The sequence below is a fragment of the Anser cygnoides genome, chromosome 20 (genome assembly GCF_040182565.1).
Source record: "Anser cygnoides isolate HZ-2024a breed goose chromosome 20, Taihu_goose_T2T_genome, whole genome shotgun sequence".
Classification (NCBI taxonomy): domain Eukaryota; kingdom Metazoa; phylum Chordata; class Aves; order Anseriformes; family Anatidae; genus Anser; species Anser cygnoides.
In genome coordinates, this window is record NC_089892.1 from 10010507 (window position 1) to 10034481 (window position 23975).

General features: G+C 49.3%; 1 protein-coding gene across 11 annotated transcripts in view; it reads right to left on the reverse strand.

Annotated features, from left to right (window-relative positions):
• EHMT1 (euchromatic histone lysine methyltransferase 1) overlaps nucleotides 1–23975 on the reverse strand; it is a 115602-nt gene that overhangs the window by 22713 nt on the left and 68914 nt on the right. For 8 of the 11 annotated variants that reach the window (XM_066980954.1, XM_066980959.1, XM_066980957.1 and 5 more), the window contains 12 exons: nucleotides 18702–18879; nucleotides 17140–17276; nucleotides 16073–16261; nucleotides 15359–15439; nucleotides 13165–13285; nucleotides 11371–11502; nucleotides 9277–9422; nucleotides 6469–6612; nucleotides 4706–4932; nucleotides 3792–3956; nucleotides 3200–3282; nucleotides 1840–1946 (listed from right to left, as the gene is read on the reverse strand). In XM_066980954.1, the coding sequence (XP_066837055.1) occupies nucleotides 1840–1946; nucleotides 3200–3282; nucleotides 3792–3956; nucleotides 4706–4932; nucleotides 6469–6612; nucleotides 9277–9422; nucleotides 11371–11502; nucleotides 13165–13285; nucleotides 15359–15439; nucleotides 16073–16261; nucleotides 17140–17276; nucleotides 18702–18879 (1710 nt within the window). The remainder of the gene's footprint in view (nucleotides 1–1839; nucleotides 1947–3199; nucleotides 3283–3791; nucleotides 3957–4705; nucleotides 4933–6468; nucleotides 6613–9276; nucleotides 9423–11370; nucleotides 11503–13164; nucleotides 13286–15358; nucleotides 15440–16072; nucleotides 16262–17139; nucleotides 17277–18701; nucleotides 18880–23975) is intronic. The other 3 variants (XM_048051569.2, XM_066980960.1, XM_066980961.1) reach the window with 2 other exon arrangements.

Consider the following 23975-nt stretch of genomic DNA (forward strand, 5'->3'; position numbering starts at 1 on the left):
AGGAAGGATGTGGGAGTAGAGATTTAGTAGCAAGTTGTTCCTGAAATTTGGCCATATTAAGCTTGAGGGAAAAAAAAAAAAAAAAGGAAAGAAAGCAGTCAAACTTCACCTGTTACGGAAAGCAGCACACACTGCTTGCCCTCTCTCCTGCCTTCTACAGCCACCAACCAGGGCATAAGGAAGCAATGAGCTGCTGTTAAACAACTCTTGTCGCTAATGCTTTTTGTCCTGATGCTTCTTGGATAGCCTGGGTAACAATTCTGAAAAAAATCAGTACGCTTCTTTTTCCAGAAGCTTTGTCCTCCCTGCTCTATCATTTCTCCAGACACGATGAACAGGCAGACAGTGCTTCCCAGCACCCTAAGCAGTAGGAACAATTTGCTGATTGCAACAGAGGTGGGAGATGTCAAAAATTCTGGAGACTGGCTGTTTCTGTTGAAGTCAATGGTAACATTTCTACAGATGTCTCTACGAATTCATTAAGTCCAACACACAGTGCCTTGGACCAAAATCATCTTCTTTTCCAGAACTCTACCGTCTCATGCATCTTGCCTATTTTAACTCTTCGGTTTAGCTCAGTAATCCACCCAATACTTAAAACCAAAAGAAAATTTGGGAAACAGCACAACTCTTGGCAGATCACGCATGCATATATGCACGAAGCTAAGAGCTGCTTACAGCAGCATCACACTGACTCAGCTTCACCTGGCACAAGATGGCCCCACTGCTTCTAGGTGCTTCCCACTGAACGTATTTGTTTTGCTTACTTTTAAATAGTGAGAGCGACTCAGACCAAAGAAGAGGTATTTTAAGTTTAACATGCTGGGGACAGTCCCAGCCAAACACTGCACTACTGCAATAGCCAGACTTCAGGGAACAGACAAAAATGTGAAGGATCCTGGAAACAAACCAGCCCTTCTGATACTTGATTCGAATTGTTTCTAATATCTTGCAAATTTTGCTCCTTTTACTCCTATGAGTCATTCTGTTGTCTTCACTTGCAGTAACTCGAGTGAAGCTGCACCTTCAAACAGCACTGTGCATACTGAGACCCAACATCTCAGCGGGCTCATTTTCAAAGACGTGGCATTGACACTTTCTCAAAAGCTTTTTAAGGTTTACTAGTCACAAAGGGTAACCAAAACACAACCAGGCGCTCAGGACGATGTATGCCAGTACTAAAAATGAAAGCTACAGCTCTTTAAAGGCTTCTGTTTCCTTCACATCATATTACAGGGTTACTCTCACTGAACTGCTATGCCTTCCACCATCTTCCCTCACTCAAATTCATCACAGCCTAAATCTCAGACAACAGGTGAAACTTGCATCTTTCCTCCTCTTCTTTTCACATACTTGGCATTTGCACTGCAAAGGAAAACCCTGCTGCAGTTTCTCAGTTTTTGACAGAAGGGAAGACAGGGTCTGCTAGCTCGCAGGCTCTAGAGCCTACCCACCATCCTTACAGAGAGAAACTTGGCAGCAGCTCGCAGCTCTCCCGCAGACTGCCAGTGGTCAGCCTGTGCTGGCACATCTGGCAACGCACTACGCTGCCGGGTGTGCTCAGGCACACGGGCTCCCACCTGCTCCACGGTGCCCTACATCAAAGCTTCACTTGCTCACTGCCCAGACAGCAAAGCTTGTCTGGAGAACGGCCTAGAAAGTCAGCTTCAGTCGTGTCATCTGAGTGTTCACACTACTCTCCGCCACTCCTCCTGCAGCAAACCCTGAAAATCAGGAGGTGTTTCAGTGCTGATTTTCAAGCGTGCTTTAGCTGTGTGGGGCAGGAGACCAAAAACCACAGAAAATTGCTTGTACAGAAAAACGTAAGTGGAGACAGACCTGAATCAGCATATGGCAGATGTCCACGTGGCCAGACTCAGCGGCAGCATGGAGAGGGGTTCTCTTACTCTGATGCTCCATTTTAAAATTAGGGTCAATTCCATCCACTGAAAAACAGAGCAGACATGCTTTCAACCACAATTCAGAGATTAGAGAAAAGTGTAACAAGAGCGTCCCCAGCCCATCCTCAGCCCTTCTCATGTCTCACTACGCACACAAGCCAGAAAGCTCTCAGGGTAGTCCCATGGACATTCGATATGCAACAGCCCTCAAACCAGGCGCTTCAGAAACACCATGGAATGTAATACCCTTAAAGCACTCCAATTTCTACACAGGCCATCTCCCTCAGATTCACAATTCCCCATCTCTCACTGCAACAAATACCATCAGAACCACACCAGGATAAAAAGGAAAAAAAAATGCTGCTGTTGTAAACAACAGAGTCAGTACTACCCAGCTTTTTTGTCTCAGGACCACTACTAACTGCACTTGCTATTAGTGATCCTCTTTGCATCCCTGTAAGCACAAGCTGCAAAGTGGATGGAGCTCCTCCAACGAACACGAGCTCAGGATCTGGCCAGAGATTCTCACAGCTGTGCAAAGACTGACAGATGATGATGACAGCCAGACAAAGATGTCTGGGCATGATAACATGTTGCATATGATGAGGCCATAGTTAAATATCAATGAATAACATTTTGGTGCTATTGAAGACATGAACAATGAAGCTAACCCTTGCTAGGAGAAAAGAGAAGAGTCTGATAACGCAAAAGAACAGAGAGCATCCAAAAATGTACTGCAAAGTACTGGAGTGGAAAGGAAATGATCCCAAGTGAAACACTGTGTCCTTCACAGGGGGAGATTCCTCTGGAATATTTGTTGGTAAAAACAACCCCAGCCAGATCTAAGTCAGCTGGTGACAGACAGTTATGTACCCCCAGAGCAAAGCCCCATGTATTGAAGGTCTCTTCCTTTCTGCTCTCTTGCTGATTGGTCTTAACTTAAACATACTCCCATCTTTTTACCTCTCCCCTGGATGCAAATAAACAGTTACCCACTGCATGGAGAGGCAAAGTTCTGCTGGACTGGAAAAATCACACATAGGTCATATGGGGGCAGGAACAACTTCTCTGGATAAAACCATGTCCAAATGCAGAAGCGAGCCGGGAGCAAGTCCACATTTTCACAGCCATTTCTGATGACACATTACTTGCAAAAGTGGCTTTCTCCTCCAACACCACTCACAAGGGGCAGTGGGGAATATGACGTGCTGCCATGCTGGGAACTGGACTCTGGCAACTGCCTGGCAGGAGCTGGGAGTACTGCCAGACACGCAATATCCTGGGAAAGAGCCACCTACCCAACATAAGCAGGACCTTTTGCAGCTCTCCTTGCCTTGCAGAGAAGTATAACTGCTTTGGATGGAACCGTAACTTCTTGGGTCTGCAGGAGTGGGGAGAGAGGCAGAATTAGTACTCACTGAAGAACATCCCCAGCATTTTACCCCAACCCACACCATGGGCATGACAAAGTCTGTCCCTAGAGAACAGCTCGAGTGCCAGGAATAACCAAGAATATCAACACTCCAGAAGGAGGAGATATTCAAACTTCCAGCTCCAACCACAGCCAGCCTTGTTGTAACAACGGCCATACCTATTTTCATGATGCTAATCAAAAATCCTGGATCCTACTACTGTAAATGGGAACTCCTAGTAGTGACAGCTGAAGTTAGAGGGCCAAAGAAAAACTGAATCTTCCAGACAAATCACTACGACATTTAGAGCTATAGCTGCTCTCTTGAATCGGTGATCTGTTGGGACTAACAATTGATTGGAGTGAATAACAATGCGCAAGGTATCAGTGGCAACAAAATCCAGAGAAGCTAAATCTCAGTATTCTCTACATTAAGCAACTCCTCTGGGAACTGGAAGACACAGAGGCCTTTTTCTTACTTTTCTGAGTCCAGGGCAATCAGGGCACTTTCCAGAGTTTCTTTAACTGGTCCCTGGGTCAGGCTAGTAGTAGGCTTTGGAAAAACTGAAGACCCAGCTAAGTCAAACCCCTCAGCAGCCGAACTTTCTGGCTTGTCTTCCTCTGACAATCGCGTTCCAGTGCCACTGAAGAGAAAAACAAGAGACAGCCAAAGCACAACCATTAAAAATATACAACATTACGTGTATCTTATGCCAAAGAAGGGAAGGGAATGGATTTTAAATCGACAGATAGTGTAAGCAAAATTGAAATACAAACCAATATATTTTACAGCCTTTTTGGTAAGAACTTGCCCTGAAAAGTAGTTTCATTGCCCTATGATTACATTTTGATGTACTCTGTGCAATAACAAACAGAAGAACACGGGGCTGAGTGCACTGCCCTGCTCCTGCAAGCCACGAAAGCCATCAGAACAAGATCAGAACACGTGGGAACTCAGAGCACTGCTCATCACAGGGATGGCTCTGTTTGTATTTGGTTCTGGTTTGATTTTTGATTCTTCATACCTGTCTCCATTGCTGTAAGTCAGCAGCTGAGGCTAGATACACCATATGAATTTCCCTCTCATTCACCAAACCTGGCAACATCAACTCATTTCACTATTATTTCTTTGCTAACAATAAGAGGAAGGAATCGTATTAACTCCTAAACCCTTTCTATCTTCACAGCCTCTGCCCCAGCTCACCCTGTGGTTGCTGGGCTCCTCTCTGGCACAGCGAAGAGCACAGAATACGCTTGTAAATTCCTGTATTGGAGCTTGGCTTATCAGAGCAGGACCAGAAAATGCTTTCCTCTGCCAGGAGGAGCACAAGCATTCAGATGCAAAGCATGGTCTGGCACAAGGGTTGAGGTTGCCACATGCTCCCAAGCTCACCTCCCTGTCGTGGTGTCAGCCCTTCCCTCCACAGCTGCTGGTTTCTGCTGCTCGTAGGTCAGCGACACTGTTGAGGTCGTGTCTGCTTTTGCTATTGTCACCTCCTTTGCCTTGGAGGCCTCTTCCCCGCAGTGTGGGCAGTAGCTCGTGTCGTTGACCTGGGAGGCACAGCTCTTGTGGAAACGGTGGGAGATGCTGCTCTCAGGCTGACACTCCATGAAAGTGCCCTAAAAAAACCACAGAGGAGATATTCACACCTTGGTCACTACGTGCCTTACCCCTTCTACATGCTTCATCCGCAGAGCTCTTAAATACTTCATTCATCACCACTCTTGTCCCTTGCGCTTCCAGTACAGTAAGCAAGCACTGCCACTTTAGAAGAGAACAAAACCAAGGTAATGGGAAAAAACTCACTTGGTTAGGAACTGCAAAGCAAGTTTTTAATTGCACTTGGCAAACAGAACCAGAAAGTCCCATTTTCCAGCTCTTTCCTCTAACACTTGTAAGTTCTTGCTTACGTTTCTAGAAGTGCCAGTGTACTGTAAGGATGCCCCCAAAACTGGAAAAGAAAACTTCAAACCTGTGTGCTGAGCCAGCGTTAAAACTACCTAACAAACCTCCACGCAAACCTTTCAAGGAACTACATTAACGTAATTAAACCAGCTGTTAATCCCAATGAAACCCAAAGCATGCGACTTCTCTGCTTGGACCAGCCCTGGTTTTATGCTGTTTAACCCCAATAACGTGGCTGACTGCTCATTCAACAGATGTGAGCAACCTTTCCTAAAATTGTTTTCTCTTTCCAGCGAAGTCCTCCGAGCTGAACTGACGGTACCCTAGAATTCATCGCTCTATCCTGTTAGTGCTACCTAAAGCCCTACCGTGCTGTGTTATTAGTGACTGATAACCCAGACAAACACTCCCAGGTTCTCCTTTATGAACTACGACATGTCACTCAGAGATGCAAGAGCATTTAAGGAAAGGTTAGCCAAAGCCCACTCTTCTCCTGAATTCATGGTCCTCCCAAGAAATCTAATTAACTCTATTTCAGCTTTGTAAAATGTCTTTAAGGGTTTTGAGGATTTTATCTTTTAAATGATCTTTGACTCAGCATGAAAACTCAGGATGGCTCCATTTATTACACTTACTATAATGTTGACACTACTGTAGCATCTTTCATTGAGTTATCTTAAAGAACTCTAACATCAGACAATTAAGCTGCCCCATCACCCCGGGAGGCCCTCGACTGGTGTTTTACCAACAGGGAAATAGGACACTGACATCTTAAAGGACTGGACCAATGCTATTAAAAGCCTCAGTGGCAGAGGTGGAAGAAGCAGCTGGAGATCTCAAACACTGTCTTGTTCAGGTGCCGTCACTCAGGTTCTCCACCTAAGCCTTCATGAGCGGGCTGGGGGACAGAACCACTTCTTGTGTACGCAGACTCATTCACAAACCAGGCCAATACCGTTTTTGATGTGATTGAGTGTACAGAGGAAGAAAGAACCCTTCTTCCAAAAAATTCCTAAGGCGAGAGACTTCCACCCCTTCGGTAACACCCCTCGGGGTCTCCAGGAAGTTAAAGGTGACAATTGCAGCTACCCTCACACACGTTGCTGTTGAAAACACCATCTGACGTGCTGTGGAACGAGGTGGAGCTTATGCCAGGAAGTCAGTAAACCCCTTTAGGTACATCTCCACCTTCAGCTCTTCCAGCTACTGCGACACGTACCCCGTTCCCTAGATTGAGAGCACGGACTTACTGCAGTGCAAAAGTATCCACAGCCAGGGCAACACTGGTGTTTCACCATCCTCCCTCTATGGTCCTCACACAGCACCAAAAGCTGGACTTTGTTAGACGGGCGCATCAGTTCATACTTAACCACACTGTTTGTGCATCGGCCCAGCTGGAACAGGAGAAATTAAAGGAAATGAAATTACTGGAGACCAAAACACTCTCTGTGCTTGTGCGGAGGAAGATTTTGCACACTGCCTTGATGAGCCCTGGCTTTTTCACAGTAATTCAGATGTGTGCCAGATAGCATTAGCAGTGCAGCAGGAAGCTGTGAAAGCTGCTCTCACAGGAAGAAATGCATCATTTACTAACTAACATGCATGTGGACCAGAGTCGTTTGTTCCTTGCAAGAAAAATCGTAACTGGAAATACGCACCAGCCAAGCAGCCACAGAAGGGGCAGTCCCAGGGGCCTGACTCACACAACACACGCTCTTGTTTTGCCAGGGAGAGCGGGTGTCGGTGACCAAGAGAACAAGACCATACGCACTAAATCTTGTTACTGTTCAAAAGTATAAGTCACAGGAAGATAAAGGGAAAAATAATTGCTCTTCGTTGCCAGCTAAGTTATCGTCTGTACTGGTTCCAGCACTGGCCCCTGCCCAGACCACAGGGATGAACAGCCAGGCTTTCATGAGAGCTCAGCTAAAGTCAGATTTCGAGCATGTTTTCCAAAATATTTTACCAACGTACAACTCTGGGCTTACAAGCTGTCTTCTCTTATACCACACCTTGTTCTGTTAATGACAGCAGGCTCCGTAGCTGGGGCTTTTCCCACCGGAGTTACTCACTGCTGTGTCAGAAGGACCGGTGCTTCCTCCCTTCTGCTACCCCGGTGCACACGTCTATGACATTTTCACATCCTAGTTGCCACCTGCCAGCATGATGTGGCAGGGTTTGGGTTCTCTAACTTCCTCTAATAATAACCTTGCTTACCCCAGATGTTTGGCAGAAGACATTTCGGAGCTAGAAATAAAAACATGTAAGGCTCTTACAAGGGAACAGCCCTACCGAAATCTGGGCACGGTTTATTGTGTACTGCCACCATGACCAGACAGGTCGGTAAGGAACACAGTGCGTGCTCATCACTAACAGACTGTCTACCTGAGGATTGATTTGCTGCTTTTTCTCAGCAAAACTAGACTTCTTCTCTTTTTTTTTTTTTTTTAAAAAATCTACACTTCTCCTACAATCAACATCCCTACAGAAAAAAAAGAACAGGTTTTAACCTGAGCTCTTGTTTCCCCCTTAGCATCTCATCCAGCTTACCCAGATTCCAGCTGCAATGTCTACCTGTGCTTGTGACACCTTGGCAGAGCGACCACTGCTAACACACAGACCCCAGGGGCTGCAGGACAGCACTGTTCCATTGATTTTTACTTATGAGGGGAGGAAATTTGATTAAGACGGAAAAAGCTGCACTGTCTCTGCAAGGAAGTCCCTGCGTTATTGTGTCACACTATATTATTTGTTAGAAAAGTCTAAAAAGTACAAAATGATTAATTGCTATTTTCCAGCCATTAGAGAGTGCAGCACGGTGCTCATAACTATTTATAACATTATCCAAGGACACGACAGTCTTAAGAACCCACTATTCATACATATAATATCCTTACAACATCTATGAGTCACTTATCCCATTATGAAAAAGAATCTGACATAAAGCATGGCCTTTGTTATTCCTTTCTCTGATTTATCTGGGGAAAGAACTGTCAAACAACCATAGAAACTCTTCTGTATACTTTGTGTTTATTTAGAAACGCTGGAGCCCCCCTCTCTCCCATAAATCTCCAGGGCATTCTCTCCTTAATCCTAATCAACTTTGTCATGCTATTGAAATTCCTTTCTCTACAGGTACTAGCACATACTAACAGTAGTAGAGCTGGGCTGTAAATTTGATTATCCCTTCCTCCCTCCATCCTGGGATCCTCGAGAAGAACCAGGAGTACTCTGACTCCTTGTCCTACTACCAGTTAAGTGTCAGAGCACTGCAGCACGGCTGCATTTCAGCCGAAACTTCCAAGAAACCCAAGTGCCTCCCAGAAAAAGGAGCATCTACTGGGTTTGTTTCCGTCCCGCAGTCTTACTTTTCAGACAGTGGGAGGGAGTCACTTCTGCCACTTACTTCCAAGCCTCCTGGAACCACCCGAGCCCAACTAGCCCAGCTGTGATGACAGAGAGGCATCAAGTGCAACCATTTCCAGCCAGACAGACCTGGAGGCTGTGCGGGGCTGCCAGGACATAGGAAGCTTTGTAACAGAAGCCTCTTGGGGGGAGGAGGAAAGAGGAGGGCCAGGGGAGACTGAGCTGGTGGACAGCATGCCAAGTTCCAGAAACTCAAGAGCTGGCCATGGAAAGGTTTGCATCAGCTCCTTCGTAGTCAAGGGAAACCAGCTCCAAGCTTCCCCTGATTGGATTCTCTCACTTTGATGCATGCTGATGTATTTTAGCCCACTTGGCCTGAAGTGTGTCTGTTACATCAACTCGCTCCAGCTACACAGGCCAGGACAAGCAGGAGATCCACCCAGCGCCTCTCCAGTTAGCCCTGCAGACTGCACCTGCTCCCTTTAGAGTGGCTTTACCCCAAATGTGTGACAAATGCAGAGTGTTGGAGTGAGATGTTTGCCCTGCCATTCCAGCACACCAGCAGGCTCCCAATCTAGCAGGCTGCGGAGCCTCTGCGTGACCCTGACGCATGCTCCTGGCACGGCTTTGTTTTCTTTCTGTCTCTGTCCTCAGGAGAAAAGTCTGCGAGAAGCTGAAAGACAGGCTCCTACCTCGTTATCCACGCTCTCCGTGGCCATGCACTGGTTGTTGGCTAGCGTGGTGATCTCCCTGCTTTTGGGGGTTTCCATTCGACAGCTACAGAGGGGGACTTCCTGGAGACCATCTACTTCCATTGCTTCAGGGCCGTTGGAAAGACCTAGGGTACAGAAGACTGGTAAACAAACTCTGAAGTCACCTTCCAGGAGAAAGGACGCAGCCGTCTTATCAACACCACCCATGTCCTGTAGCATCTTCCCACTCCACACCCTGAAACGCTTTGAAGGCATCATCTAAACCCTGTAGGACAGACCCCTTCTTACACCAGATGGAGTTTGCAGAAGCACACCGCACTTTTCCAAGTCCAGCCACGCTACAGATGACAGTGCTGAATTCAGGACAGTAAGTTAAGAACAGCTTATTCTGAGAAAACCCCAACATGTAAAGCAACGACGAGATACAGATTTTTATCAGTCTGTCTCTCCTCCACACCTACTCCACAACGCCGTGCTCTGGCACCAGCAAATTTGTAGGAAACCACCTGGAGTTGGAAATTTGTATAGTTAGTGGAGTGATAAATGGAGAAGATCAGGAAAGCACAAACTTCTATTTGCAGGAGCTTATTACACAGACGGGAAAACACAATTCCTGGGCCTATTTGGTCTCAGCCAACCAAAAATTATTTTTTTTGGAAAGAGAACAAGCCCGAGAAAAGAAAACGGCAAAACGGTCAGATGTTCTTGCTTCCTCCTCATCTCTTTCTTTCAGATTTTTAACATTTCCAAGCCTCTACAAAGGTGGATAAAGGCTGTGAAGGGGACACAGGGCCGGGTATGGGGGCACAGTGTGAATGTTCTTGTGGCCCCTCTGAATTCAGCTCAGCGACTTGGTTACCTGCGACTGCAAAACACTGATCTAATGACACAGGGCTTGCTTCTTGTCCTGCACACCTACTTTAATCCTGCATAGTTGTAACATCTCTTGCAAGGTTTTAAACCCTCAAATATTTACCTGCGGTTCACCCTGAAGTGTCCCAAGGTTCCTCTACCCAAGCTTGCTATGGGTTTGAGAGTCCCAGTCAGAAGGAAGCGTGCCGCTATTTATTCTTCAAAGGACAGTTATTTTGCTGCACAATTTCAGAAACTAACACCACTCCTGAGGGAGATCCCTCTGTAGCTGTCCTGGCAAAGGCAGCGCTCCCCCCTGTTCCTGCCCGTGGCTGCGGCCCTATCAGCTGAGCAGAAACTCCTTTCATCTTGTAAGGAGTTTCCTTTGGCAGACAAGTTGCACGACCAAGCCCTGAGAGGGGATATTTCAAGACATGTAAGCAGAAGGAAAGGCCTTGTAGTTTTCATGTAAAATCCTGCCCAGATATTAAACGTTCAAGAGCTTTTTCTATGACCACAAATCACAAAGCTCATTCCTCGCCTTCCAAGCTGTCACTTTCATGATCTTTTTGACATCCAGAGGCTCCGGTGAAAGCATCCCTTGTCCATCCTGACCCTCCCTTGGTGGTAAACACTCCCACCCGTTCTTTGACACGCCTCTATCAAAAGAGCCAGACAACCTTTGAAAGCAAAAGAAGCAAAAGAGCAGCAGGGGACGGGCGGACAGATCGAGGCCAGCGAGGACGTGCTGGAGCCCAGGTTCAGCACTGGGAACAGCGGCTGCTCGACCCGGGGCCGAGCACCCAGACACCCCCAGCCACCGCTCCCCTGCTCTGCTCCCCAGCCACCACGGCCGGTCCCTTCCCCATGGTCCTGGGGCTGAACGAGGGGATACGGCGGGCACCCAAACGAGGGGATTTGGGGAGAGGCTAACTACGCATTGCCCAAGGACAGGAGAGGGGGGCAGACAGACTGACGCCTCCCTCCTCAGCAGGGTTCTCAAGCCACTCAACTCCACCGCTCCCACCCCAAGCCGGCTCCCGGGGGCGAGGACACCCTCACACCCTTGCCCAGCGGCCGGGTGCCTCTCCGGCGAGGCCGCCTTTCGGCTCGGGGTGCTGGCAGCCACCAGGGGGCATCCGGGGCTCCGCTCGCTGCTCGGGCTGAGCCAGCGAACAAAGACCAACATGGGCCATGGCCGGCGTCGGAGCGCGCACTCACCTTCCGCCTGCGAGGAGAGAATTCCCTTCACCCGGAGATCCAAGGAATCCAGAGACACCTCCATGTACTCCATGCTGTTGTCCTGGCCTGACCCCTCTCTGCCTCCCAAAGATGATTTATAGGCTTCAGCACCTAGATTAAAACACGCATATTTACGCAGCTAAAAAATAAATAAAAAAATGCGCGCGTGTGGAAAGGCCATATTTAACCACGCAGGCTGGCTGCAGGCTCCTCAGAGCGGCTGGGAGCACAGATGCACATAGAATTATGAAAATGTGACATCTGGGCATATATGGCACAATTGATCTCTCATCTCTTATCTCCTTCCCTGTCTGATCAGACAGATTTTCCACTTCCACTTAGGTAGGTAACAAAGAAAAGAAGAAATGAGACCAGTAAGTTCTGCCTCTGAAAGGCACATCTGCCTGCTGCCGTACTGCTACAGCAGCAGAAGCTTAAATGGCACGAGGAAGGGACGAAACCAGGGCTCGGCACATTCTCCTGTCTCCAACCTGCTGCCAAGGGCTCCAGGTACGCTCCAGCCAGGCAGGGCGAGCCGGTGACAAGGCGCGGGGTGAGGAGGACGAGACAGGTGACATTCGGCTTCACGGGAGGGGAAAACATAAAAGCCAAGTCCTGGCTCTAGGCGAACAAAGCGGCTGCTGGAAAGGGATCACGTGGGGGATCCCTCGCAGCCTTCGTGGGAATTGTCATCTCTTCGCATTCCCTTGGCTTCAGCTCTCTCTCCTGGTTTGCTTCTCCCACTCAGGCTTGGCCAAGAGACTTGTATTAGCCTGAAAGACTGGCTGCCACCTTTATTTAAGGGACAGAAAACCAGTCTGCATCTGAAATGAAGAATTAGCTATTTGCTCTGAAAGGGATCAATGGCCCCCGCTTCCTTTTTAGAAGGGGTTTGCCTCAGGAGGAACAGGAGCACGTCAGATGAGTGACAAACGCCAGGCACAGCCCAGAGGCTGAAACGTGGTCATTTAGAAAAGAGGCACCAACAAATCTGATGATAAAAAGTGGCCTGTTTGCAAAGAATTAACAAACACAGAATAAACTCTTTGATGGCTATGGATGTGTGAAGCCTTAATAAAGACGCTGAAGGCACAACTTCACTTCAGAGAATGAACATTTTTTTTTTTTTAAACCTGTCTTGGTACTTTTCCTGAAGATGAAGAATCAGATCCAGCCTGTATCCCGACTCTCCCCATCCCACAGCTTTCAGAAGACAAAGGGCACTGAAAACTAATCTGGAGTGCTGGGTAACTTCTGAGTGCCAGGTCAAACCAGAATGGCCGCCTGCACTACGTCCACACCATGAGATGGGCCAGAGGTTGCTAAATTACACGGTGTGGTGCTTTCAGAATAAGCAACAGCCTGCGCACTGCCTTCAGCTAGACAAACATCCACAAAAAGCAACAGAGCACCACTCTGGGACGGCTCTTCCTTTTCCTTCTGCATCTAACCAAGCCCCCCAAGGTCACATTTACATGAACCACGCGGTCTTTGTTTGATGTTCTGAAATAAGGGGAGCACATGAACAAAAAAACATTTCTCCAGCATGCCAAGGATAAGGTCGCCTTGTATTTAAACTGCTGTAAAAGCGTGGACGTGAGCCTCACATGAGCATGAGTGAGATACAAGCTCAGGCCCTGGTTCACTATGCAGCCTACCCTCAAAAGGATCAAAGAGCTCTGCCTACAGCCCCTGCCTTATGGGCCTCAGGTCCTTACCCCCACCTGGAAGGCTACTTTCTGTGCAATTAAAGAACAAAACACAATCAGTTACCTAGTACACTGGCTTGTTTCTTTTTATTCCTCCGTCTCCTCTTGCGGGTGGGTTTCAGCCATGGGCTGTCCGTCTTTCCTTTCCTCTTCAGCAGCTTCTTCTTGATGCTGGACTCCGAGCTCTGAATAACCAGAGAGGCCACGGGCATGTCAGGCATGTTGGTACCAGCATCCCAGCAGTCCTTTGCACCCATGTGGAAGAGCCCCCACACAGCTTGAGTTGTGTGAAAAGGCCTTAAGGACTGGGGGTTTGAAATCAAGTGGTGCAAAAATGCCTTTATAGCGCCGAAAAGGAAACACAGGCGCACATGTGGGTGTATTTCCTGTCATTTCAATAGTGCATGCTTCACTTTCTCTTCCATGTAGGCTCTTACGCCACACTCATCACAGGAGTAGCTGAGCACCCCTGTGCAGCAGGGTAAGTATGCAGTTACACACACACTTTTAGCTTCTCCCCAGAGAAGTTTTTTTCAAACTAAAATGTTCACATTGCCCCACGGTTGTGCTAGAAAAAAACAAACAAACAAACAAAAAAACCCCTGTCTTGTACCTAAAAGAGCCAGCTTAACAGGGTTGGGACAGACCTTGGGGAGTTTAACCCTACAACAGCAGACAGGCCCCCTCCCTGAGCAAGGTACTGGGTATCACGTCAGCATAGCCTAATCATGCAGCAATCTTCAGGCATGTATGAATCTAGACAGGGTTTGGGGTTTTTGTATGTTTCTTTTAAATGCAGGAAATACAGTTGCCTGGGGTGGGTTTTCAAAGTCAACATCAGAACAGGGAACCGGGCACCCCAACCCTGTAACCCATGTTCAAAGCTCCAGCCATAAAATTCGTGTTCAGACTGAAACAGCCGGCTCCTGAGAGCTAACCGTCTCCCACCAAAGCCTATAAAAAAGCTGCTGCTGCCTTCAGCGGAGGCTGGATCAGGCCCTACCTTCATGGCCTACTTCAACAGGAAACCGGTGCTGCACGGTGAGTACAGCCGGGCAAAGGTGGTGCTGAGCGCTGGCTCCCGGGCAGCTCCGCGGCGCTGTCTGCACTGCCCTGAGGATACCCGTGCCCGAGCACGGGCTCGCCTTTGCCTCGCCACGTGGCTTACAGCGGTTGCGTCACACCGCTCGTGGGTGAGAGGTTTGCGTTTGAGCCAGTCCCTGTCTGGGTTGCTGACTGACTCACCAGATATGAGCACAGCAAAAGCCACAGTCTAGGATGTGTAGATATGACTCGGGTGTTCAGACTTGAATGCAAGCTCAACCCTTGGCTTGAGCCAGCACTGCAAACGTGCCTTGGCTGCCCCGTGAAGGGCACAGGCCACACAGTTCCTCCTGCCTAGTCCTCTCTGGCTCTCGGAGTGTCAGAGAAGAAGGAACAAGATTCTTCAGAGTTTCACCAATTCATCTGGTATAGTTACTTCTACCTTCAGCCCAAACCATCAAGACAATGAAGTCAATAATTTTCTCAAGGTGACTGAAGAAGTGGGGTGCCTTAAATGCTGGCTCCTCAACATGAGATGCTGCGAAAAGGGAGCACAATTTTTAAAGTAAAAGGGAGGGTGGGGAGACAGACAACCAGTGAACAGCAATTTCAAAAACAAGAAAGTATCAGGTTACCTTCACCAGCCATCTGAAAAACAAAAAGTAAAAATCACCACCAGCTGGTGAAAATCTTGCTTTAGCACTGTCTGTCTGTGTGCTGTTTGTACACCTCCCCGGTAAGGGCTGCCAGCTCATGTGGTAGTGAGGTGACATGTCAGATAGGCGTGAATTTGGGCAGTGGCTGGCCCATCGGATTTGTGAAGAACTCCACCTGGACTCTGAAGATGCAGGCTGAGCTTCAGCTTGCTAAGAAAACACTGCCGGCTCCCACCACTTGCCAAGTCTGCCTCCAAAGAATGTAAGCACCCTTAAATATTTCTACTAACATTCAAACGATTAAAAGCAGTCAACACCTTGTTGAAAACAACAAATAAAAGCCCATTAATTAGCATCAGAAAGCAATTAATTGTATCACAGATCATGGTTAAGCACCTTGTGGAAAACAATACTGTGTGTGTGGGTGGCTCCAGCGAGTGAGTTTTGTCAAAGAGACCTGAAACTACACCGCTGCTCTCTCTTTCTGGCAGCAGTGCAAAGGGGAAATTATTATCAGCAGGACAAAGGCTTTCAGATGCAATCAGCAGCCCGGCTTACCAAGTCAGACTCATCTCCATCTTCCTCCTCCTCCACAGATTCTCCAGACTCTTGCTCCTCCTCAGACTCGCCATCATCCATCTGCAGCCACCATTTGCCCAAGAACAGAAAGAGTCAGTCACGTCAGGCCCCCCAGAGCACAGCACCCCCCATCACCCTGCCGCCCATGTGTGCACTAACACCGTTTCCTCTCCAGGACAAGACCTCCAAGGCTGTTAATGCACATCATGGTTCACCCATCAGGATAGTACAAGAGAAAAAAAAAAAATCCAACTCCAGAAGAAAGTTTTCAAACCAAATCTCAATTTCTCTGATTATCGAGAAACAGCCTCATACCTACACTACGCAGCGTGATTTGGGAGAAGTTAACTAAACCAATTTTAGTGCTTTACCGGCCTGTAACAAGCAAGGGTAGGAAGACATCTCTTACTGGTTTGGTGAGTAACATAACTAAGTGTCGTGGGGGTCCTGCACATGCACCAGACCACAGCGCATTACATAGCAAGGCTGAAACAGGAGGGTAGGTGAGAGACTCTCACGGGGGAAAGAGGGAGCAGGAAGTGGTCATCAAAAGCCTCACTTCCACCGCTGAGCTTTCTGCCACCTTGCAGACTAAAAAAATCCTAGAAATTGCCTCAACTGACGCCACTCCTATCCCATGGGTGTAAGCAGTGTCCCGTCCCGCTCTAAGTCCTGCACGGGGCATGTGAATACCTTTCTGGCATTGTCTGCGTCAGACGCGCTGTCTTTAGAGGTCCTGTTATCATCTGCAGGAAATGCAGCTGCCTGTTCTGCTCCGTGATCATCCTCCTCTTCTAACTCATCAGAGTCTTCCTCTTCAGAGTCTACATCTATGCTTTCCCCATTCACATGAGGGCTGACATCACCTAGGTCCTTTTCACTCTGGAAGTTGTCCAAGCACATGAGCCACAAAGACAACATCAATTCATAGCACAGAGCAGCTGAACCCATCCCAGACCGCCTCTGTGTTAGAAGGGTTACAGCTGCCAGGGGAAAGCTGGCTTGATGTCCCTCCAGAGCTCTTAAACGCTGCCAGCAAAGCCAGCCCCAGCGCCTGCCATGTGCCACCTAACCCTGTCAATCTGGGGAACGAGACACCACGAGGAGTCATTCTAGCCTCATGTGGCTGCACGAGGCGTTACGGGGAGGGCTGCTGGTCAGGAGCTTTCGGCCGGCCCACGCAGCCTCATTTAAACATGGGAGGGCAGCTCCGCCGTGGAATACCAAGGGCGCAAAGAAGGTTTCTAGGGAATGCAAAGGGACGTTAAACCAGAGCGAGGAATTTTTTACCCCGCTCCATGAACCCGTAGTGCTCAAAGACCAAAACTTCAGGGCCCAAACTGCAGCAAAAGCAGAAGCTGATCAGGAGGGAATCCTAGTCTAAGGTCTGTTTTTAAGTAACTGCTTGTTTTGCCTTCCGGCCTCAAGCAACGCTAGGCAGCAACCTTGAGGACTCCAAAACAGAAAGGTTACCGCACAGCGTAGGCTTGAAAACTCTCCAGTTCCACAGCACTCACAGGACAGAAAGGAAACATTCACTGGAAATGTTTAAGAGCTGGTATCTGAACAGCCACCCTCAAAAAGCCATTTTCAAAGCAGCGAGGCTGCTGCGAGCAGGATGCTGTCACCAGAGAGATGCAGTCTCAGAACAGAAGATGCTGGCGGCAACGAGCCAGCATGTTCCCACACCTACCCATGGGGTTGGTGTGCCAGGACAAGGGGCCAGGACAAGTGCCCAGAAGGCTCAGCGCACCCCTCACCTTGGCACCCGCAGAGGAATGAGTTATGCTCTTAAACATCTCAATCATTGTTCTCTGTTTTAACACTTTGGTCTTTTTCTTGGGAACCAGGCTATAGGTTCCCATTCTCCGTTTTTTCTTCCGAGATACTGCAGCAGCTGCAAAAAAAGCAAAATAAACCCAAAGTTCGTTCAGAAATGAAAAGAAGGGGAAGAAAGTGGAGGCTGTAATGTGGGAAACCATATTTGAGGGCATGATCTGAGAAAAAAGGCTTCCCACTCCAACTAATTTGTTTACAATTCAACTAAATGATGACACACGCATACGTGCAAACACACAAAGAGCTTTTTGCCAGTGCTGCAAACTCACCCAAATTCTGAGTATCCTCTCCATGTTCCTTCTGGCCCCTACATCACCACACATAACATCAAATCCTTAAATTAGCCTGCGTTTGGCAGTATTGCTGATGCCGTAGGAGGCTGAATAGAATCCAACTTGCTCAAATAGATACTGCAAGGCTAATAATACTGACTTACAACAAAAGCGATCAAATAATAACTAAAGAACACAGAGGGAAAAGGAATCTTAAATAAAGAGCTGTTTGCCGTTTAACCTCATTTCACACCTGCCATGGAAGTTTGTTTGATTCCTTTCACTGCTTTGATCGGGTCTTAATTTGTTGAGTCTCCCTCCTGGCCTTCTAATGAAGCCAGCCATCGCTCCTCTCCTCCTGCTGCTGTCTTTGGTGGATGCACATCAGAAGCTCGCCTAGCACCAGCTCTTTTAACAGCAGACAGCAGGAACCAGCCAGCTCCGGCACCAGTACCGGCAGCCGTACAGGCTGCTCCTTGCAAACATTTCCTCGTCTCTCACTGTGATGAAGTTTCACCAAAAGCTATGAAGAATCCTTTCAAAAACTTTCCGCTAAGCCAAAGCACGTTATCTACACTACTGTACCTCACGGGGAGCAGCTCTCACATTGACAAAGTCCCTCAGAAACAGCTGCAGAGCATCGCAGTGAGGTTTCAGCAGCGGCGATCCCTGGCCTGGCGGTGCCTGTCGCAGCCCAACCACCTCCCCACAGGGAGCAGAAGCACAAGGTGCCGGACCCTGGCGAGCTCGCCCACCAACCTGAGGCTCAGCCCCTTGATCAGAACTACCGCTGCCTTCCACCCCATCCCTCCACGGACCTGCACCCGGTGACCGGGTCCCAAGAAGGACAGCACAGCGCTCCCCAGGGAGCGAGCTTCACTTCCGAGCCCACTTCAACAGGGGTCTGCAAGGATAAACCCCGCATGTGCAACACCCACGGGCGACTACATGGAGTCCAGAGGACACACGCATCATGCAGTGCCAGGGCCAGCTGCACACAGGTGGACAGATGAAAGGCGTCTGTTAAAACACGGCCCCCAGCTACAGCCCTACTGGTGCCAGCGGGCAAGGAAACCCTCAAGGATATTCAGCACTGAGAAGGACTAACAGGGGTGTCCGTCCTTGCTAACCTGCCTCAGCCCACGCACTCGGACTCACACACACGTCTGGGAGGCGGGTGCTGCCAGGGATTTTAACTCTGTCCTTTTTACCCGTCTGCGACTTCGTGGTGGCCACATAGCTCTGGTTCTGAGGTAGTGACTGGTGAAGGCCCGGGAGAGAGGGCAAGGGCAACGGCTTCCCAAACTCCAGAACATTTTTGTTGCCTTCCTCCTTAGATTCTTTTTGATCTCTGCTGTCTCTCCCATCTTTGGGGTCTTTACTTGCATGCTGAAAAACAAAATGAAGTTACACTGAGCCTCTGTATTTAAAGAAATTAGAAAGACAAATTTAATCCCTTTCTTTCTAGCATAACCACCTGCATTTGACCATGCACTCAAAGCAAAAGCACTCGGCCCCTCCTCTAGCAAACAACTTTACTTTGCCTAAAGACTGCAAAACACACTCAGGCTGCTGCTCCTTCGCTCGGTGAAGGCTGTTCCCTGCGAAGGTGAAGGACTGCATCGCAGAGACGGCAGCTCTCTGCACAGCGCAGATGACGACAAGCACCAGACACTGTTTGCGCAGGCGTTTGGTTGGCTCTGGAGAAGACGAACAAACGCAACAAAGACGCCCATTCCCTGAAACACAGCCGGAGCGTGGCTGGCACATCCCTGCAGGTACCAGGATCTGAGCCTTGCAGAGATGATGTGGAGGAGCGGGCAGCACGGGAAGGGACCCGTCCTCCTGGCCACCACCTGGCACGCTACTAAAGCCTCAGCAAAGCCACGGGCTCACACCCGCTAGCCGAGCACAGAGCGAAACAAAGGCAAGGAAGGACTGGCCTGACACCGCACGTCCAGCCACAGCACTGCCCTAGCCAAGACCTGCCCAAGCTTCCCCTGAATTAGGGAGGCCAGCTCGGGCAGGGCCGGTCTGGCTGTTGCGACACAAAACGCCGAGCAAGTTATAAGCTCCTGCGGAGAGCTGGCAAGGCTCGAGAGGATTCTGGAGTTGTTCCCATACCCCACATCACCGCGGGCTCCCAGGCCCCAGGGCAGCTTGCGCACACTCTGATCTGAGCTCACACTCAAACAAAGCACCCAGGACGGCTACGGCTGCGTGTCCACCGGGCCCCCAACGGCAGCCAGGGGTAAGCGCTGCCACTCCTTTCCCATTTCACACTGCATTTGCCCTCCTCCATACTTAACAGATGACCTATAGCCACATCCATGTCCCTCCCTACGCCTGTCCACGCAACTGTCGAGCAGAAGGCAGGTTTGGAGGAGGTGCTCCAGAAAGCCAAGGGCAGGGTTAGCAGATGACAGGCACTGCGATGGCAATGCTGTAGTGCTGCTCCTCCTGCAGGAAAACGCTTCTCCTACGGGACTTCTGAAGAAACAGCCGAAATGCCAAAACAGAAAGAGGAAGCCACGCAAAAGAAAAGGAAGAAAAGAAGCAGCAAGCAAAAAAAAAAACCCACTTTTTACAGTTCAGGTTCATATAGGTACTCCCAGACACCGCTTTCAAGTAACGCGTGACCTTGTGAACAAATGGGGAAGCGACCGATGCTCCTAACCATGGCTCTGCCACGGGCGCACTGCTGGCAGAGAGCAAGGGACTGCTCACAGCCAGCAGAGCTATAACGATCATCAAAAAGGGCCTGAATAAAGAGAGGCCATCAAAGTTCCAATGATTCCTGCATCAAGCCCATAACTTCTGGCTGAATTACCACGGCTTTTCTTGAAAGGCATCTAGTCCTGGATTAACGATTTCAGAGACGACAAATCCACCATATCCTTTGATACGCTGTCCCAATGCTTAATTGCTCTCACTGTCAAATAATTACATGCATTACCCTTTTCCCACTAAATTAAAAAACCCTGTATCATCAGAAACTCTCACTCCAAGAAGACACTTATAGACCATGATCATGTAAATTTTTTTTAAACTTTCTCTTCAGTAAGTTTAAAAGAACGAGCAAGTGAAGTGCCTGTAGGATCATTTTCTGGACATTGGATCACTCCTAAGACTGCTCCCAGTTGTTCTGCCCCTTACAACGAGTACGTCAGGAGTGCTGGGCACAGCGTGCCAATAATAGTCTCAACAATACTATTTATACCTCTTCAAAGTCCCTAGTTTATAGATCGAAAGGTTAACGTTAACTCTTGGATACGGGATTATTCTGAGAATTCCCAAGTCCCCCGGAACATCCACTGCTTTCCATATTTAACTTAAAATTAGAAAAATGAGCTTGGGAGAGGCAGATCTGACGCGGAGCTGCCTGCAGCTAAAGGAGCGTACACAAGAGCCGCACTCTTTGTCCTTTAAGTGCAGGTTCTTGCAGCTGGTCTCAGAAGCCTGCTGTTACCCCCAAACATTAAGAATTCACATCCAAACCACACCAGACTGCTTTGGCAGAACACAAGCAAGTTTGAAATGAAGAAGTAGCATGTTATTAGCTTGGGGTTTTTCTCTCTCCCTGTAATTAGAATATGGAAATAAATTACGCATCTTCAATGGGGCTGCGTGACAACTGTTCAATGCGACTTTTTCGTGGCAATTCTGGTAAAACAGTTCTAAAAACCAAATTAAGCCTTGTGCGATCTGCATCATTGCTTGGAGCCATATGCAGCAACGTGACAGAAGGAGAATTTCTGCAGAGAGGTGACCAGATCTCTCAGGAAGCCTGACAGCACAGGAAGCTGAGCAGGCCAGCAGTAAAACATACATTATATATATGTTTTATATAGAAACAAATCAGATCCTAGACCTAAGGACTGTAATAAAAAAGGTCAGCAAAGATTTGAATGCATTCATGCTCAGTACATACTCAGCTTTCTCACCATCTTCCTTCGTTCTTCACCAGATGGAACAGCTGTATCTTTGCTGTTCTCATTAAATTTTCACCTTCCAGCACTATTATTAAGAGTGTTTAGTGGATTCAACTTTATTCTTTTCCTGTTTCTCAAGTCTCTGCATTCTGCCAGTTCCCTAGCTCCAGCCTGTAGGCACAGTCCCTCCCGCTCTCTTACACCAAGCCCTTAACACTGCTCTGCTCTGTCTGCTCCAGATCTGAACACTCCCAGAAAAGAAGCTTTGCTAATCTAGCGCTGCTCCGCTGGGAAATCTCTTCTTCCTTAAAACCACAGCAGGCTGGCGGACAGCGGGTTCAGCGGGCCCTTCCTTGTTCTGTATCCTTCACCGGCATTTACACCCCGGCCCCTCGCAGCAGAGGAGAGCTGGAAGGTGCAAATAAAAGAGGCGAAGGCAGAAGACAGACCCTGGGCCTGGGAGCTGGGATGCTGGGCTACTGGGGGCACAGCAGAGTCCCTTCAAAGCAAAACAGAAGCAAAATATTACAGCGATCCACTGGAAGGCAAAGCTCACAGGTCTGCCTGCACGCCCCCAGCACGACCAGAGGACTTCTGCAACTGCTCCGACATGGTTTCTGCTAGGGAAAGGCTGTCGGAGGCAGCCCCCAGGTGAAGGTTTCCCCTGGGGAACAGGGGGACAAGGCAGAGCAGCTCCTGCTGGCCCAGCCCAGGGCTGGCAAGCCCCAGCTCCAGCCCCATGAGCTACTTGGTCACTGCCACAGCTGACTGCAATTCACGCTCCTGCCACGTGCTGCTTTCTTCCACTGTCACAACGGACGGACGGGTTCCCCCCACCCTCCCTGCTCCTAGCACGAGGCAGAGCACCAAGCAGGGGTCCATAAAACTGCTTGCAGCCCAGCAGCCACCCAAGCCAACTCTTGCCTCTTGGCTTAGAGCTTCTCTTACCTTTTCCCAGCCTGGCAGAGGAGGTGAGAGTGAGGCTAACGGCAGCCGAGTACAAACACGGGGGCTGCAAAGAGCACTTCAGTTAGCCCCTCCGAGCTGATCGCAGTCAGCATCTCCTCATCCAGTTTGCCATGACAAATCCTAACACGTTCCCGCTTCGACTGCTGAAGATCCCGGCTCCTCCTCTTCGTGTCTCCCTGCTCAGGGCGGAAAACGCCCGGCTGGCCGCCCTGCAGCCCGCACCAGCAGCGAGCGTGCCAGCAAAGCGACGCCTGGCTTCCAGGGGCTGCTGGGCACCGCCTGACCTGCTGAGAGCACCAACGTGGGTGCGCACGCTTCCAGACGCATTTTTAGCAAAATAAACCACTACGCTCTGAAACTGGATGAAGATCAGCTGCTTTCACTTAAACCAACCAGCGCTCGAGAGCAGAGGTGCCTTCACCTAACCCCCGCGTGGGCTGCACTGCAGACAGCCGAACTCCAGGCAAGAAACACGACTGCTGACACTAAACTTACTCCACTGCTCTGTTATCCCTGCCCAATAAGGCCGGGGTGTTTTTCTTTCTTTTCCCCAATTACACTGAATTTTTTAACGGGTGAGCGGAGTTCTGCTTTCAGCTTCCCATCACCTCTCGGAGGACAGTGGCAGGCAGCCCCAGGCCACGGTTTGATCTCCACGGTCCCCACGCTGTCGAAGGCACCACACGTGTGTATGCCACCAACAGGCAAGAAAGGACCAAAAACGAGAAGGAAAGAAACTGGGTGTGTTGCTACCGCCTGTGTTTCTTGCAGCTTCTCACGTGGCATCAGCCGATCCCGTGCAACAGGCTGTGAAGTCACTATTTCTTGCTGGGCATCGCAAGGGATAGGCAAGAAACAGCAGCAGCTATCCCGGGGCTCAGGGCAACGTTTCCAGAGATGTCTGTCTCTGGAAACAGGGAAGAAAAAAAAAAAAAAAAAAAAAGGGACCACAAATATATTTGATGCCACTGTGAGAAAAACGGTCAAGAAATCTGCTTAAATTGGGACAAGAACACATCATTTTGTGTGTTGATGAAAATCATATCCAAGTGATTTCTACACTGTAATGTGATCAACCACGTTTCTATCACTGGCGCAGAAATCCCCTCCAGCAGTCGGGAGAAGTTACTAAAAATGGCAAAGACGGAATATCCTGCTTTGTCTTCCCCAGAAGCAAAAAAATAAGAACAAACAAACCCTTCCTAATTAAAGCCCGTGTTGCTTCGACAGACCGCACGCGGCATTCTTCCCACAGCCCCGCAATTAGGGGCTCTTTCGTTCCCGAAGCGAGCGAGCAGCGACCGAGGAGGAGCTGGGCTGGGAGCACGGCCACGCGCTGCTGCGACGCCACCGGCGCGCTCCCCAGGCTGCCGCTCGCGCTCGGCACCCAGCGCCGGCCCCTGCGCGCCCGTGGGAGCTGTCGTATTTCCCCTCTCATCTCCAGCACGGCACGAGCTTGCAGCCGAAGCCAAATAGCTGGAGGACTGCACTCAGCACCGCTGCCACGGGGCAGCGAGGCAGCTGTCAGGGCGCGAGCGCCTCTGCATCCGTCAGCGGAGGGGAACGAGCCGCGCACCCACGCGC